We start from the raw sequence: 17,513 nt of genomic DNA, 5'->3' as shown, positions 1-17,513 counted from the left end.
ACCAACACATAATCTGCACTGGTTTAAGCCATCACATTTCTGCATAATTAAACCAAAAAGAAAAAGCTCTATTCTTGACATACTATTGTCTTTCAACTAGTCAAATGGCACAGCATTTCCCTTTAATAAAAGGAAGTAGTGACAAATACTTGTTACTATTACAATATCACAATAATATGATATTAAATTAATAGCATGTTCACAGCTCCAGGAAGTCTGAGCTGAAAGCTAGTCTAAATTCTGTGTTCACTTTGGCAACAGGACTTATTCAACGTGAACGTCGGCGATACACACACAAAATAAAACAACATAAAGAAAAGCTGGGCTGGAGTGGGATGGCAGGAGGAGATTGGGTTTTCTTTGATATGAGGTTATAACTCAAGCTGTTTGGTATCTCCTCCTCCCTTCTGCCCTTTCCAAGTCCCGTCATCCTCCAGTTCCCACCATGGGATGGGCTGTGCTATTGGTCTCGCATGGTGCAACCAGTGCTGTCCCCCTGTGGTCCCTTTCCCACCGCACCTCCAGGTCCAGCATCATGCAAAAAGGAGCATCTCCCCACAGTAGGGGTGAGCAGGAATCGGTCTAATGTCCCGTTTCACCTCTTTGGTGGGGTGGGGAGAGGCTATGATGTGGGGGCTTAATGCATAAATTTAACCCTTCACATTTCTTCTGACCTGCATGATGTCTACAGGAGGAGGAATTTTAACGGCAGAGGGCTACAAACACCAAGCTTCAAGTGTTCCTTGCTCTCAAGGTCAATGCCATTAACATCTGCGTGGGCCAAGCTGGGTGATTTGATCTGGAAGGACACAATCCTGCTCACAGCTAACCCAGCCCAGCACCAGGACACAGCACAGGGGAAGATGTTTGCCTTGTGGTCCTGTGTATTGTATTATTTACACAGTTATCAGTAGCACCCCATTGCCAAATGGGAAGGAGATGGGGGATGTTTCTGACACAAGGGACTCTCCCACAGGTACCATTTAAAAAAATACAATTATTACTTTTCTTTAAACTTAAACTCATTTTCTTTCCTGATTCCTTTCACTTGTCCTTGCAAATAGGGTGACATTTGATTTGCCACCACCTATACAAAGAGTTCAAACCTTCACATTCGCCCGGTTTTAACCAACGCACGCAGTGGGGAAAGGGCTGCCCGAGGTCCCTGTGCCCTGTGCATGCCCCCATCACACCCCATGGATGACACCAGACTCACAAGGCTGCACCACGCCAGGACAACCCAAAAACCACGGAGGCCGGTTGGTGGTTGGTCCCTGGAGGTGGTTTGGGGTCACGCACAAACCCTCTCTTTGGTGTTGGGAGCTCCTCTGCCCACCCTTGGCATGGCGAAGGGGCAGCTGCCAGCAGCCCTCAGCATCTGGAATCCCTCCTGGCCTCATCCCTCCCAGGGAAATGAGCCATTTTCAGCTCTATGCATCCTCTGGATGATCTCCTGCTAGCTGGAAATACGCTGGAGGAGCTGGGAGCAGCTCAGTAGCATCTCAAAGGGGTTTGGAAGTGCTGTATCGATTTCCTTATAGATGCTCCTGATGGTAGGGTGGGCTTTTAAGGGGTAAGATGGTGACTTCCAGGTTCACACCTCCCAAGGGTGTCTTATGCTGCTTGTGCTGGCACATGCCATAAATCATCCTGCTGGGAATCAGCCTTGGAGGGCAGCATGCTGACAGGCCAGGAGGGTGCCCTGGCCTTAGTGCTGGCATCTGAGCACCCTGCACGCCCTGCTCCATCCCAAATACACCCAGGGTGGATTGAGGCAGCCACCACCAGCACCCAAATCAGCCCTGCAAAGCAATGGTGCTGGTGAACCAGGGGGCATCAAGCCACATGTCTGTGATGGCCCCAACAATCTTTAAAGTAAAAAAACCATGATACAAATCTCCACCACACAAAATCACACCAGAGCCCCGCTACATGCCCTAAAAGTAAAGCTCATAACACTAATGAAGCATCTTGCTTCGTGTGGGGCTGGGTGGGAGAGGCAGGAATTGGGGGACAGGAGAGGATACACACATACACACACACACACACGAGTTTCTATCACGCTTGAGGTAGAACATTGCTTTCAAAGGTTTGGAAGTGCTTTACATGGGAACAACGACAAGACCACCACCGAGGCAGCGGGTACAGAGCGTGACTGCTGAGGTAGGACCAAGCTTGTACTGACCAAGTGCTACACTACTTGTTTTCTGAACACGAAGGAAGACGCAGGTATCTCTGCTTCCCAGAAGACATTCATTCCGGTTGAGGTAGGTTCTGAGTCCACTCGGGTTGTCTGTCCAAGTCTTTCAGTAGCCCTCAGGCAGGCATCCTTTGACACACACACTCTTTTTTTTTTCCTTTTTTTTTCATATTATTTAGAGTCAATCAGCAAAAAAAGTATCCTGAGAAATAGAGAAAGTGTACAAAATCATCAAATCCATGGAGAGACACCCTTCCTGGGCCTTGATTTTTGGAGTCAAGTCAGAAGGATTTCTCCAAATCCAGTCTTCTGGAAATAAAAAATAGATCCAAAAAGCAATCCTAAAGCTGCTGATCAGGAAAACGTCTGAGATGCCAAGAGGAGGAGGCTCCACCATATCCCCAGTCTGTCAGAGACGGGAGAGTTTGCCAAACTCTGCCAAGGAGTCTTTTACTTAGCAGCTGCAGGGAAAATCCATCGTGACCAGTCTCAATAAAGCCATCATCGGAAGAAACACACCGAGAGGCCCGAGGGAGGTCAGAAAGATAAACTTCACAGAGTTTCCAAAAGGCTGGATACATATATATATATTTATATATATATATAAAAATAAAGCAAAACAAAAAAATAACAATCAGACCGTAGAAATCTTCAATTGACCTGAGATTGACAACTCGTTGTAAAGACATCACCAGCCGCGGGTTTGGTTTCTGGTAACTCCTACAAGAGGGTTTGAGTCTTGGCAGTTTTATCCTTCATTGGCAGGACCGTGGTCGGGAGCTGGAGCAGCAGGATTGCCCACGGGGTCTGGCTGCTCCTCGATGACGCTGAACTCATCCAGAGGGAGTGTGGTTATCTGGGTTTCATCATGGGGGGCTGGTGGAGCCGACTGGAGAAAGAGAAGGGACAATGCAATGATGGCGGCAGGTCACCAGTGCTCTTAGACATGCAGCTGTGTCTGCATTTCCCAGGGGTGCTCCCATCCCACTGGACTTACCGTTATTCCCTTATCCTGCTGCTCCTGGGATAGGGATGCTGGGAATAACCTCTCCAGCTCGTTCATATCCAGCTGCTTTCCATTCAAGTCCCGGTCGTCCCTGTCCCTGCGAGCAGCCCCGTTCAGGACAAGGCCCGTGGCGCTCCGCTGGCTCCTGGGGATCTGTGGTGTTGACAGCTGCTCCTGCACGTTTTTGCACATCAGCAGCCTGAAAAGTAAAGAGATGGAGCCTGAGGGTGAGCAAAGTCAGTGCCACCCCCCACTTCCTTCCCCCAAGCCTGAGTCTGCCTTATCCCTGTGCTATGCCCCTTCACTCCTTAAATCCCTCCTATAAAGTCGTATCTCTTCCTTCTGCCATTAAAACGCCTCTGCTTTACAGGGAGGGCCAAAGCTTGCCAGAGCAGAAATAGTGACACTCCTGGGAAGCACCAGATCCCTTCATGGGGACCAGAGCTGATGTGGTGTATTTGGAGAAGCCCATTAGGTCTCTGTGTCTGGGAGGGAGGCAGGAGCAAACAGCAGCCGGCATTCATGGGAGCTGGGATGCGCACCCTAAACTGTGCATGGGAAACAGTCCATTATCACATCAGGGATGCGAGACCCCTGTGGGGATACCCACATGGCATTAGGGACCATCACCCCTCGTGAGCAATGGCATGAGCAGCCCCTACCTTCCTCTGTACCCAAACATAAGGAAGAGGATGCAGAATATGATGCAGGTGACGCCGATGTGGATCCCAATGATGATGCCTGTTGTGGAGGTTTTATTGTTCTGCTCGTCCTTCATGCAGTCACACGGGGGATTCAGCACTGCCAGAAGAAAGAGGGAGAGAGGGTCAGTGGTGCTATTCTCCTATTGCTCCTCCAGCTTTCGGAGAGCCCAGATAAAAAGTTGAAGCCTGGGCAGTGCCGAGAGATGTGTATGGGAAAGAGGAGAGCAGGGAGGGGATCCAGGGGGGCACTGCCTCCCAAAGCAGCTCCCTTGCTTCTGGCACCCCAGAAAGGCAGTCACAACAAGCATAGGACTGGAAGGTCCACAGAGAGGCAGCCCCTTACCCAGGCTGCTGTTATTAGATACTATTAATGAACAAAAAAGACTCTGATGTTAATTTTTGCAAACCTCTGTGTCTGAGGTGGGAGGCGGGAGGCTACCGCCATACCAGAGCAGGCTGATACCAGTGGAAAGCACCAAGTAGACAGATCCCAACAAAATTAGTATTTACTCCAACACAGACAGAAGAGTAATAACTGTCTCTTGAAGATATTCCCACTGGAAGGCTTAAAAGGCTTCCAAGAGCAGCAGAATGTTTTTTACACATAGATGAATATGAAAGGTGTGATCAGTTAGAGATTCCCTCTGGAGATTTCCCCTTTTCTGCAACATAATGCACTGCTCATGCTCTGCAGCCCTTCTCCTTTCCAAAGCCATGCATCCTTCCTCCCTTCCTGGTGCCAGGGAAGGTTGAAATATCCAGGAGAGCTCCAAGAGAACAGAGATGCTCTGTGCACTACGTTTCACCTAAGGGTGGCAGCTCTTAGCTTATCCACGGAGGTTTATTCATGTTCATGGCCTCACCTCGAGCTTAGGGGACAAAACTGGCAATTACAGGTTCATTTGGTCTCCTCACCCTTAGTAAAAAAGTCACCAGGTTGGATCAACGGGGACGGTGGAGAGCATGGGGCAGAGAAGCCACCTCAACCAGCACCAGGCGGTCCCAGCCCTGCAGAGTTTTGCTCCATCATTATTTGTGATGTTGAAAATAAAGGAGTGGCCAAGATGTCCCGTCTTACCTGTCCTCTCCACAGTTTCCCTCAAGGACACAAAGCGGACAGTTGAATTTCCATCCCCGTGCTGGTTATAGGCAAGGAGCTTGACTTCATACACCACTGAGGCATCTGTTCGAAGGAGATACAAGAAGAGCATTTCAGGTGTAATCACTGGTGTTATCTCCCCATGTGATGTTTCTCTAGGAAATGACATCCTGTCAAATACCTACAGGTTCCTACAAGAAATCTGGAGAGGGACTTTTTTACAAGAGCATGTAGTGACATAACAAGAAGGAATGGCTTTAAACTGACAGAGGGGAGATATTATGAGGGTGCTGAGGCGCTGGCACAGGGTGCCCAGAGAAGCTGTGGCTGCCCCATCCCTGGCAGTGTTCAAGGCCAGGTTGGACACAGGGGCTTGGAGCAACCTGCTCTAGTGGAAGGTGTCCCTGCCCGTGGCAGGGGGTTGGAACTGGATGAGCTTTAAGGTCCCTTCCAACACAAACCCTTCTATGATTCAAGGGGCTGCAAACTTCCCTGTTACTGGGAAAGCACCCCAAAACCCTGCGGAAGAGCTGCATCATCTCCCATTTAGTGGCAGCACAACACATCCAAGCTCTGTTCTGCTAATCCTGGGCTTGGGAGGGGACATGGATGAAGCTGTCACTGTACTCACCCAGGTGGGTAATGTTGTATGCTGTTACGTTGCTGGGCAGCAGCACTGGACCTGTGTACTGGGAGAGGTGGACCTTGCGGTAATACAACTTGAAGCCTTCATGCTGGCCCAGCTTGATGGAGGGCTCCCACGTCGCCTGGATGGCTGTGCTGTTAATGACTTTAATAAAGAGGGATGGCATGGCTGGGACTGAAACAGAGAGAGAAAGACAGTGGGTTGCATGTGCTTTTTCAGTCTGCATGGTGAGAAATTCCCCAGCAACCTTTCCCCGCGGTCAGTGCACCAAGGAATGTGCTAGGTGAGACTGAGAAAAACCACATCAGACCAGATCCTGGTTTAACAGCTTTGAACTTCTTCAGGGAGCTGTATGAGTTTCCAAGGGTTTCCTCTGCTCAGTTCAGCAAGCAGAGAGGCTACTTTTACACTCTGGTTGCAATCTGATGCTCAGCCCTGTTGGGTCAGGGCAGGAATGCAGCAACTTTGGCAATGCATTCCCAAATTCCACTTTTCTGCCCTCACCCTCAGGGTAGTGAGGACCTTTCAGAGTGATTAATCCCCCAGGGAGGAAGAAACCAGAAGGGATGGAGCTGGAGACATCTGTCTTAAAGGCGTGCTAGGTACCTGCACTGGCTTGCAGGATGTGCGGGAGCTTGTTCTCCCTGTCAGCTTTAGGAGGGAGGATTGTGATTCTGTGGTGGGGACTTAGGAAAGAACCAGGGGATGTTCATTAACAGCCCTAAATACCTTTGCAGCCTGAGATCCCTGCACAGCTGGGGCTGGTTTGTTTTGGAAGGCAGGCACTTACCTGGCCTTAGGGGCACACGGGGGTTTAGCTGGGAAGATGTCCCTGCTGCTGCCCGGTGTCACCGAGGCACTGAGTCCACAAGGATGCCTTTTGCTCCAGTCAGTGCCCCAAAACCCTGCCCTTGTTCTCGGGGGGTGCTGCACCAGGGGGTCATGGCCATTCTCTCCCCAGGCCCCCATCCTTCCCCATCAGACTGGGCTGAGTGGCCAAGATTTGCAAACGAAAGCCAATTTTCTTGTGATGCAGATATCTGAGTTTTCCAAAGCTGGTACCCATCAAACCCTGCCCTGGAGCCCTGTGCAGCGCAGGGACACACAGGACCATGCTTCCCTCAAACCTCTCCCTTCCCCTCTCCCTCCCTTTCTCACATACTGATCTCACCAAGGCAGAGATGTGTCTCAGCAGGACATTTCCACAAAACACCCAGACCAAATGCTCCCATCAGCCTTTGGCACCATCCAGAAGGTGCAAAGCACCAGGCGCTGCAGGCTCTGCCCTGCCCAGGGCTCTGATCCAGCACCAGGAAGAAGGGATTTTGGGCACTGCTGTACCAGACAGCAAGCTCAGCTACACCCTGCAGCAAAATTATCCAGCAGAACAACAGCCCTGCTCCTCCAGCAGCCTCTGGGCTTTGAGGTAGAGCTATTTTTCCAATCCCACATGATTACAAGCTCATAAGTTTCCAAATATAAGGATTGCTGGACTTGGATTAGATTGATGCTGGGTTTTGGCTTGTTTTTCCCCAAAGGATGAATAGTGCAAACCCGGCCTTTGGCAGAGAGTTCAGCACAGCCACTTTGTGAGCCATGGTGAAAAGCAGATGAAATGTGGCTGAGTCAGTCTAAGACTGATGAGAGCTAAAAAGGGCATTTTCTCCGTGTAATAGTAAAAGCAAAACTGCACAGCACAAGGGTTTGCCTTTTACCAGGCACTGAGAGCTCAAGCTTTCCTACAAGGAGATTTAGGGGATGGAAAGACATCTCTCCTGGTGAGCAGGAGGGTCTGGGCAACCCTGTCTCTTTCCAAAGTGATGCTCTACTTCAGATTGCAGGGGCTTTGCCTGATGTCCTCCAAATAAGCCTGGGGAGAGGAACAAGTCCCTGCTGACTGGTGAGCATCTCCATGTGGATTCAGGAGGAAGGACTCAAAAGCAGCTGTCCTGGATCAGGTTAATGAGATCCCATCCTGCCTGAGTGCTGTCAATGGGAAAAAGATGGGTTGAAGTACTTCTAGCTTTATTGTGATGTGCATTTCATTGACGGGATGCTGTACTTAGCAATTCCTGGGTGCAAAACACAGAGCAAATTCTATTTATACCAGAATGTACCCTTCTTCCCAAGGCTACATGGTTTTGCAGTGCAATTAAATACTCTTTTCCTCTAATTCTCCCAATTCCCTCTAGGGCAGAATTAGGAATTGTCTGGATCCCCCCTCTGAGAAGCTGGACTCTTGCTTAAAACATCCTTTTCCAAATCACAGGTGAAAATGCCACAGAAAGGGAAATCGCATTATCCCATGGACAAAGAAACACTGATGTGGGCCATCCTGATTTGTGAAGAGTTGGCTTTATTTTATGGTTGCAGACCCTTACATTTAATAAAAACCACAAGAATCTCTCTCCTTCAAAGTATGGAATATATAGTATTTATTCAAACTTTGAGAATATATATGTATAATACTGATTATATGTATGCACTCGCAGAATGCATGTGCTCTTCATAAGGTTATTACACAAATAAGTGTATACAGATGGAGTATATCTGTGTGTGTGTATAAATATATGTACACACACCAGTGTATAAGTGCTTCACAGAAGTATATATAAGACATAATATGGATCTACTATAAATGAGGCATCTCCCTCATGCTAAGGGCTGGGATACTTGTTTTCCTCTTCCGAGCTGTTTGGAATTTTCCCCAGGTCATTTCAACTTTCTTCTTGAAGGCGTCTTTAGCCGAAGATGACTAAAGGAACAGTCTTCACCCTAGAGAAATGTCAAAAAGTCCTGGAGAAAACCCTAAAAAGCATTAAAAGACAAGAGCAAGGAGTGTGTGCTGCTTAATGAAGCGGAGAGGGTTTGAGATTTAAAATACCACAGCATTTGTGAAACGGCATAAAGGAGAACGACAGGGGGGAGATGGGAGGATGTACCTAGTGAGAGAGGTTTATGGAGGACAAGGTTCAGCTGGGTAGTTTCTCTACAGCATCTTCCCTTCTACTTTCCATCACTGGCACAAAGGAAGCAGCATTGGAGGCTTCAGCCAAGCACACTCTCAGCATAGTCCTAGCCATGAAAAGCTGACCTCCCCAGGCCAAAAGCAGCCCTGCTCCTCAGTGCCATCACCATACTCCTACTCCGGACAACAGCAGTGTGACAGACCAGTCTCCAACTGGCAGTATCTCTGCTGACCACTCTGACAAGCACTGCCCTGGCTGCCAGATTCACATGCTGTGCCCGTTCCACACAAGGCAGGACATGGCATCATGGTGACACCGAGGGGGGCCTGGCACCATGGGCTTCACACACATCTCTGTGGACATCTCAGAGACAGGATGACAGCACCAAGACACGGCATGTCAGGGAATTCCCCCCCCTTTCCAAGGCTGTTAGCACAGGTCCAGGGGCTCCTCAACCACCGGGGAATCACAGCTCTCCAGTGCACCTCAGGGAGACACTGGGTGACAAAGAGGAAAATCTGCAGAAACCTTAACTTGTGACAAAAGCCACTGGATCCTGGCTCTCTGACCCACTCTCTCCTCTCTGAGCGGAAGGCAACAGGCACCCTAGTGAAGCAAAGCAAACAAACCAAGCCAGAACTGGGCTTTTAAATCTTCTTTATCTTCCTACAAGGCAAATGCAAGCTGGCATTGAATATCTTAACCAAGCCAGCCTGTCCATCCTGAACATATTGCTGAAGCTTTGTGACACAGGACAAGGATAGCAGAGCAGGACAGTGCTGCCTTGAAGCTTCTGAAAGCCAGGAAATTTATGATCCCATTACCAGATACCTAACTATCCCTGTCGTGAGTGAAGGTAATAATGACAAAGAGCCCTCTCTCACTTGACCCAGACTTCTGCAGAAACACCAAGCTCTATGAGGCATGGCTGCCTTGTAGCTCCAGTAGCTGAACTCAGAGCATTGGGTCAAGGAGTTTCAAGTTTTGCCTTGGTCCGTCCTTCTGCCTCTAAATTGGAAAGAAAAACAAACTCTGAGGGTGACCGATTCCCTGTGGAGTACCAAGGGAAAATAAACTTGCAGGGAACAACCCAGCAGGGTGAGGATTTCTTGGTGGTATGGCTTAAATGCTGTAGTAAACACCTGCAAGGGCTGAAAATGGAATGAGAACTGGATCTTCCACCTGGGTGTTAACACACACTTTCATTTGATCCAAAGTAACATCCTCACACCCAAGGCCCTCTCTGCTGCAAATTCATAACTACTGAGTGTTTGTGAGAATGATGCAATGCTCCTAAGAAATAAGTTTCCATATGTGAGACAAACCAGGATTCAGAGGTGCTGGAGAGGTACATGAGTCTCCAGGAAATCATTCCTAAAATGCCAGCTAACAGATCACACTGGGACTGTGGTTTCTGCCTGGTGTCTGTGTGCAAGGCTCCTGCACCAGAGCACCCACTTTCTTGCATGGGAAGCTAACTGGTGGCCATGTCTGGGAGGCCAAGTCAGGGAAAAAGCCTTGGAGATCACCCTAACTTCCCACTGAAACAGAAGGCAGCCTCAAGACAAGGACAGCTCAGCTCTGGTGTGATTTCTCCAAGGTAGAGCAGAAAAAACCCTCAAATTTAAGGAACTGTGGCACTTTTCAAGTAAGAGCTGTGAGTACCAGAGCTGCTGGAGGATGCTGAGATGCTGCTTGAGCAGGAAATCTGCATTTAGCAAGCAGTTTAGGAAAGCCCAGAGCAGCTGCAATGCACAAGACTAGCTTGCACCCACCCCCTGCTACAACATCAGCGGTGAGAGGCAACGCGATCAGTCGACCCCAGTGTAACGATACAAGTGGGCTTTCCACAATATCCCAGAGTATGAGGAGGAGCAGGAACGAGGAGCATCACCACCACAGGCTGTGTGCCAAAGCTCTCTGGGGTGACTGGTGCTGCTGCTATGCACAGCGGCTTTCAGCATCTGATGGTCCAAGCGCAAAGCGTTCCTTACCTTCTCCCAGCGTGCTCACCACTGTGACTTCTGAGGCTTTGCTGGCACCTCGGGAGGTGTAAGCCTTTATATAAAAGCTATAGCTGGTCGAGGGCTCTAAATCAGTCACTAGCTGCTGGAAGGTGCTCTTGCTAACGGCCTCCTGATACTCCATCTCTACAGGATCTGAAGTGCAACGAAAAGAGAGAACAGAGCAGCATTAGGCTTTGCAAGAGGGAAAGAGATTAAACAGATGGTGGAAGCCGTAGTTTTGGTCCCTAAGTGGATATATATCTGCCCATGTAATTTTATGCTTACATTTCTAAGCACTTTGCCAGAGGCCTAAGTGGGCAGCAAGATGACAGTGTGGCCTCACCCTCCCCAGCCTTTTGGCATTTACACCAGCATTGTCATCAATGTCTTTTGGAAACAGGGAGGTGATGGAGAACATGGTGGCAGCACTGCCTACTGCAGTGCAGACCTGCTTTACCTAGTGGGTTGTGTTGCTAAATTTTGGGAAGGCTGAGGATGCTCTGGGCAGTGGGTAGGGCACCGTACCTGCAGCTTTGCGAATGTGCAGCACGTAGCCGATGATCTCCTTGGTGTTCTGCAGAGGTTCTGTCCAGGACACCTGGATGGTGGTTGCAGAGACCGTCTCAGCCTTCACGCTCTGTGGAGGACCGGGCAGCCCATCTGCCCACAGGACCGTGAGGCGAGCGCTGGCTTGCGTGGAGCCGGCGCTGTTCTCGGCGATGCACTGGTAGATGGCTTCATCCGCCTGGTTGATCCCATAGATGGAGAGGGTGCTGCGTGGGGACACATGAGGGAAAGCGTCTCACTGGGTGCACTGCAGTGGGCATCCCTCCCCTCCAGCCATGCCATGGCCATCCATGCTGGCTCTGATGGCAGGGCATCCCACGTGCCTCTGTTTCCACAGAAAGCTTCCAGGAAGTTGTGTACATTTCAGGGAATAAAGCCCAGGAAGTGGATGCATCATTCCCTAGATCCCATGACTGGAAAGACTGTCTCAACTTGAAGAGACTGCGGTTAAAGTGCAGCCAGATGGGGATGGGGAATGGCAGGATTTGAAGCCTTCCTGAATTCAGGAAGATCCCAGGCACACTACAGAGATAGCTCTGTGGTAAGTGCAGCCATACACCCAAACCAGCTTTAACTGGCTTGGTTCCAGTACACACCAGTGATGCCCATCCAGGCACCACACACAGTTGCTAAGCCAAGTCTAATCAAGCACAGCCAGAAAGCCCTCTGGTGATGCTCTAATTGCATTATAGCACATTAGAGTGGTCTTAGGGTAACACAGGGATTAGCTGACTTATCCAGCAGGGTTACAGCCTCAGCTCCTGCTTCTGCATTTCCAGAAACACCATCACCATGAGCCAAGAGCCAAAGCTTACAAGCAAGTCACAGGTTTTGGCTGCAAAACCTCAGGGCAGCAACCAGGATGGTTCTTCCATCCTGCTCCTGGGGCCTCCACATCAGGCTTAGATGCTGTTTTCAGCCTCCAAGATAAAGACAGGCACTGGCTACCCTGGTGGAAAACATCCCTAAAGGAGGGGGAAAAGCCAGCCATGTACCAGCTTCCCAAATGGGTGCGTTCCTGAGCACAGTGCCCATCTCTGCACCACCTCCAGAAGGGTGGTTTAGTGGCTTGACGGGTACAGGGACAACCAGAGTCCTTGTACATGTGGCCCCATGAACTGAAGGCCCTTTCTACACTGCACGACCCTCCAGCAATGGATGTATACAACCAGAGCAAGTTCAGGGCCAGCCCAAGTATTGTGCTGCCCAATATCTTTAAACCATCATCAAATATTGACACAGAAATAACTGTGCAACACATCAGCTCTATCTTGGCACTCAGCACGCAAACCAGCTTTTCTGAACAACATTAGTTCACAGAGACCCATCAGTGCAAGCCCTGCTCTCTTCAGGGCTTGTGCCCTTCCTCAGAAACCAAGCCAGGAACAACGTGATTCAGTTTGTGACAATCCAGCAGACACAAGGCCACATGAATAAACACCCAGCACGTCTCCCTTCCAAGACACGGGGTGGGGAGTCTCACCACACTGTGCCCAGCTCCGAGCTGGAAATGGAAAGGCAGCCTTTGATGTTGCAGATGTTTCTCCCAACCCTGAGGCAGCAGCTCGGGTTATGATAAAATATGCTTATTAACACCCTTAGTCCTGGTAGGATGTTCCACAAACAGGGCACCTTGGGGAGAATTTCTGAAGTAAAGGTCCAGTAGGGACCACCTAAACCCAGTGACAGCTTTGACACCACTATAAATAGCAGCATAATTATATTCATTACTGCAAACGGTGAGGATTGACTAGTCCTGGAGATAGGATATACCCCCAGAGCACTGCATAAAACACTGCTTGCCACTGCCTCTGCTTCCACTTTAGAGCATCACCCATACGTGCACCACTCTGGATTAATCCCTATTTGTATTTCTAGTCCTGTCCAGTTTACCTGAACTGTGGTATGTTTCTGGCTTGGCAGGAATATTTGGCAGGCCATGATGCCTTCAAGCTTCAGCATCATCTTGTTGGCTTATGATGCCAAAGCTCGCATGAGCTTTGTGGTTGCTGTTTTTCCGTAAGAAATGACCCGAACCTAACCAAATCCACATGCACTGCTTGCTTGTAGGGAGAACTAAACTATTTTCTTCCCCTGCAGTGAATTCCAGGTGGACTTGGGACTTGACTGCACATGAGTAAATCCCAAGCACCCCTGCTGATGTGAGGGGCACTTCACGCCTTTTTAGGAGTCATAATCAAAGCTGCCTTTTATGTAAATGAAAAATTGTACATGTTAAAAGGAAATGATAAATAACCTGCCACTGCTTGCCTGTATGCCAGAACGAATGCTCCTTCTAATTGCAGCAAAATATTGGTCTTCCTGTATTAAAATTTATTATTGCTGTTGATTTAACATTCATATTCCTGTCTTGCAAATTATCGAGGCCATGGTGAGTGAGCAAATGTTTAACAGTCATCTATTTATGTCCTGTGCCTTTGTTTCCTTGGAAACATTGTAAATGGAATATCAAATGTGATGGTTTCAGCTGATATGGAGATTTTAGAGAATCGGCCCTAAGCTCCTCTCATAGCCATGGGCTCAATGTATCTGATTAAATGGAAGGAGAAAGGTAGAAGTGGGAGGGGGGCGCAGGGAGGAAGGACCTGATGTGTGGCTCAGCTGTGTCAACAAGGGCTGATTCCTGCGAGGACAGATGGCAGGAGGCAGGATTACGCCATCCCAAAGCTGCACTTGCAGCTCTGCACAAAGCAGATGTGTGGAAGGAGCAGCAGCGCTTCCTTCTGCCCCGTCAATGCAGGGATTATTTCCACGTGGCCGCTGTGCATCTGGGCACCCTGAGCAGCCAGGCCGGGCTGGCACACAAGTCAAGAGCAGCTTCCCAAGCACAAAGCAGCTCAGGAACAACAAGGAGTATTTAGGCTCCGTTGCTTCCGAGCATATTTATATGCTTTACAAAGAGAGAGGAAAATATGTGGAGGATGGAAGAGGGGAGCCTGGCTGGAAAGGAGGGCGAGGAGCCTGATGGCAACAGCATGATGCTGGGGTCAAAGGCATCTTTCTCCTGGGAGGACTGTGGGGTGAGCAAAGCTCCTCTCATGCAACACAGACGATGTGCTGGATGCCAGCAGTCCTGGAGCAGGACAGCACTTGGCCATTGGGAGCCAGAGCTGGGCAGAGCCTTGGACATCTCAACTGCCTCTGTGCAGAGGTCCCAGGGTGACCGGTAACACTGTCATGGACAGTCAAGCCAGAAGATATTAATAAATAAAATACATTTCCACAAAGAGGCCATGGCAGGTAGCTGGAAATGTGCCTCAAGCTTTGAAAAGTTAATTTTCATTGAGATTTATAAGGCTGTGTTTGGATGTACTGTGCAATAAGAGCCATCCACTACCTAGGGCCCATGTTACCTGGAATGATGTGCAGGCAATGGGGGCAATAAAACAACTGGATTTTTGGCTATGCCTGGATAAGGAGGAAAAACCAAGTGTGGAGAAGTTGGTGAGCAGAATGCCCAGCACCTAAATGAGAATAAGGGTTTTTTCTCTCTGTCAGTGCCTCTAACACCCACAGGCAGGGCAGACCTCTAAAGGAGGCTGCTGAGCTCCCTGCAAGCCCCACGCGAGCTCTGAAGCACACTGGTGGCTACAATGAGGAGGGCAGGAGCTGGCAGTGAGTTACATGAACCCCGTCATCCCAGCTGATACCTCTGCTGTGCATCCATTTCCATGTTAACCACTGACAAATTCCTCCTGCCTTCACCCACTGCATCACCCCTGGGATGCAGCGCAGCAGGGTCCGTGTTTGGCCCAGCAGCTTTCCCAGGTTTTGCTGCTTTTTGTCTTCGTTTCTTTAAGGAAGCTCAAACAAAAGGAAAACATGTAGTTGCTGTGTGAGGAGGCGCGGGGCGTCTCTGCGCATCAACCATCTGAAATATGCAGTGTCCTTTTATTTCTTCCCGTCAACAGGGGAAAAAAAATCTGTCACTTTGGGACATCTGCTGTTGGAAAACTTTCCCGGAGTGCCAGACTGGCAGCGCTGTGAGCACGTCAGGCGAGGCGAGATGCCAGAAGGCTTTTCTGCTGGTCACCAAAGCCGCTCTGCGAGCCGAGGGCTCCATCACATCTCCGCACAATGCCCTGACAGGCATTGATGGAAGTGGGGAGAGGAGCTGCTGCAGATTCACACCCGGCTGAGCTGAGACGAGAGGCCTCCACTGCTTGAAAGCCACGGTATTCCCAAGCTGTCTTCCCAGCATATAGGCAAGCAGGATGACTGATCTGGCTCGGGTCAGGGGTCCAGGCCGGTGACCGGAGATCGGCTTTCCAAAGGCTCCTCTGAAAAAGTCTGAGAACTGAAGGAAGCCTCTTCATCGATTCAGCAGCACAAAGAAGAGGGGCCCATCTGGAAGGATATCAGCATGCGTGTGCACGGGTGCACAAAAGGGGGAGTGTGATGAAATTAATGCAGAGAGCAGGCTGTGGCTAGCAGGGAGAGCATTTTAAGTGCCAGCAGCTACAGAAAGCCACCAAGACCACACTCAGGTGCCCTATCCCCATGCCCTGCTCTGCCTCCATTTGTTATGGGTCATGTTGTGTCATGCTGTGCCGAATGAACCGCCAGGATCTCAGTCTGATTCTGCAGCTACAGACTCACCAAAACACAGTTTCTGGAGGTATGCTACTGGTCCCAGTGAGGCCACAGGGATGAAAGGGCTGGCAGACTCTTAGCCTGCAAATGTGGTCAGAGATGCTGCTCCTTCTCACACCTCGGGAGAGGGCAGAGCCGGGCAGGATGGGGATTTGGCTGTACAGCATGTCTTCTATAAATGGGATGTTGTAAACGGCATCACATTTGCTACAGGAGGCACAGCAGTGGCACCATTTCATCCTGAAACACTGACCCTTCTTTACTGGCTTCATGACGCCTGGGTTTGCACTGTCTTGACATGACACGTGTGCTGAGCCCTCCTGGGAACTCACCACTGCTCCGGCACCGCGCTGGGGACAAGCAGGAGCTGGCTCAGCTCCACAATCCAACCGCACACAAAAACTGGTGATACACTTGAAGAGCAGCTCAGTGGAGCAGCACGCAGAGAAAAATCACACAGGCACCTTGGCAGCAAAATAATCACAGCCACACGAGAAGGACAAGACTGATGCCCGTTGGCATTGGCTGCTCCGGGGCTGCTGCAGATCCCTTTTGTGGGATACGGCTGCGTTATCCCACCACGGGATCCCTGTTCAGCACTGGGAAGGTGGGATCATGCTGATGCCCCACTGCTTAGCGGAGCTTTGGGCGCTCGTGCAGAGACCCTCCTTGCAAGGCCATTTCCACGTGTCTTCCAAACAAAGTGAAACCCGTAAATTACTCTTAAATCAGGAGCAGCTGGTTCACATCCCAATTTTCCACATACTTATTTGTCATGCTTCTGGGAACTGAAATATGATTTGCTATACAGTACCCTTCCCATAATCACCAACTGTCTTCAAACTCATTGCATGAATAACCTGCAGGCTTTGCTTAAGGTGTCCAAATCCCTGCACATTCAAGAGTGTGTGGGGTGTGTGCACCATGAAGAGATGGCCAAACCCATCTGCATCTCTCCACACCCAGCTAAAACGTGGGATTTCCTGGGTTTGGTACCAAAAGGGCTGTGTGGCCATTCAAATGAGTCCTTCCCAGAGCACTAAACCAAGTGCAAACCAGTGAGGAAGAACTTAAAAGCGAGACAGTTCATAAGGTCACAGAGAAGGGCAAATGCCACCTGAGCCCAGGTCCTAACGAAGCCTTTTTCCAGTGGAATAAATGAAGTCCCTTAATTACCATTTTGTAAATAAAATCTCCTTGGAAAATCAATATTTAGAGCCTGCCCTCTCTGAAGATGTTGGCCTTTGTTCCTTGTTATTACGGCAATATAAACCCCATAGTGTGATATACTTCTAGGCTGAAAATTACCCCCCTGAACCTGGTTGGGTCAAAGGAAGAAAAGCAATAAACCTTTCAGAGGAGTAATTCGGGCAGTATTTCATCCTTCTTTGCAAATTTTGGAGTAATAACCTAGAAAGCATGATTTTACACAAAAAAATCCCCTTCCCCTTCCTCCTGCAGTGACATGCCCCTGCTTTCAGAATGGGCTAGTGATTCCAGGTGGGAATTCTGCTGGAAATACTCACTACACCTCTTAGGCATTTGGATCGTGATTGATACAAATCACCCCAGGAGTACAAGCAAAATGGCATCTCTGATCAACAGAGAGGGAGAGACCCTGCGGCTGTGGGACACAGGGATGGCTCCACCAGAGCCAAAAAGGCTCCATCAGCTTCTCTATCTGAGAGGATGGCTCAATGCA

At 49.6% G+C, this 17,513-nt stretch overlaps 1 protein-coding gene across 1 annotated transcript in view; it reads right to left on the bottom strand.

Moving 5' to 3' along the window:
• Positions 1-71: 71 nt before the first annotated feature.
• Positions 72-17,513, bottom strand: part of IGDCC3 (immunoglobulin superfamily DCC subclass member 3) — a 99,782-nt gene continuing 82,340 nt past the window's right edge. The window contains exons 8-14 of the mRNA XM_030497539.2: positions 11,156-11,403; positions 10,619-10,783; positions 5,641-5,829; positions 4,989-5,093; positions 3,869-4,007; positions 3,198-3,405; positions 72-3,089 (exon numbers count right to left, since the gene is read on the bottom strand). Of these exons, the coding sequence (XP_030353399.1) occupies positions 2,949-3,089; positions 3,198-3,405; positions 3,869-4,007; positions 4,989-5,093; positions 5,641-5,829; positions 10,619-10,783; positions 11,156-11,403 (1,195 nt within the window). The 3' untranslated portion in view covers positions 72-2,948. The remainder of the gene's footprint in view (positions 3,090-3,197; positions 3,406-3,868; positions 4,008-4,988; positions 5,094-5,640; positions 5,830-10,618; positions 10,784-11,155; positions 11,404-17,513) is intronic.

Source organism: Strigops habroptila, chromosome 9, assembly GCF_004027225.2.
Source record: "Strigops habroptila isolate Jane chromosome 9, bStrHab1.2.pri, whole genome shotgun sequence".
NCBI lineage: Eukaryota > Metazoa > Chordata > Aves > Psittaciformes > Psittacidae > Strigops > Strigops habroptila.
This window is presented reverse-complemented; position numbering and strand designations above follow the sequence as displayed.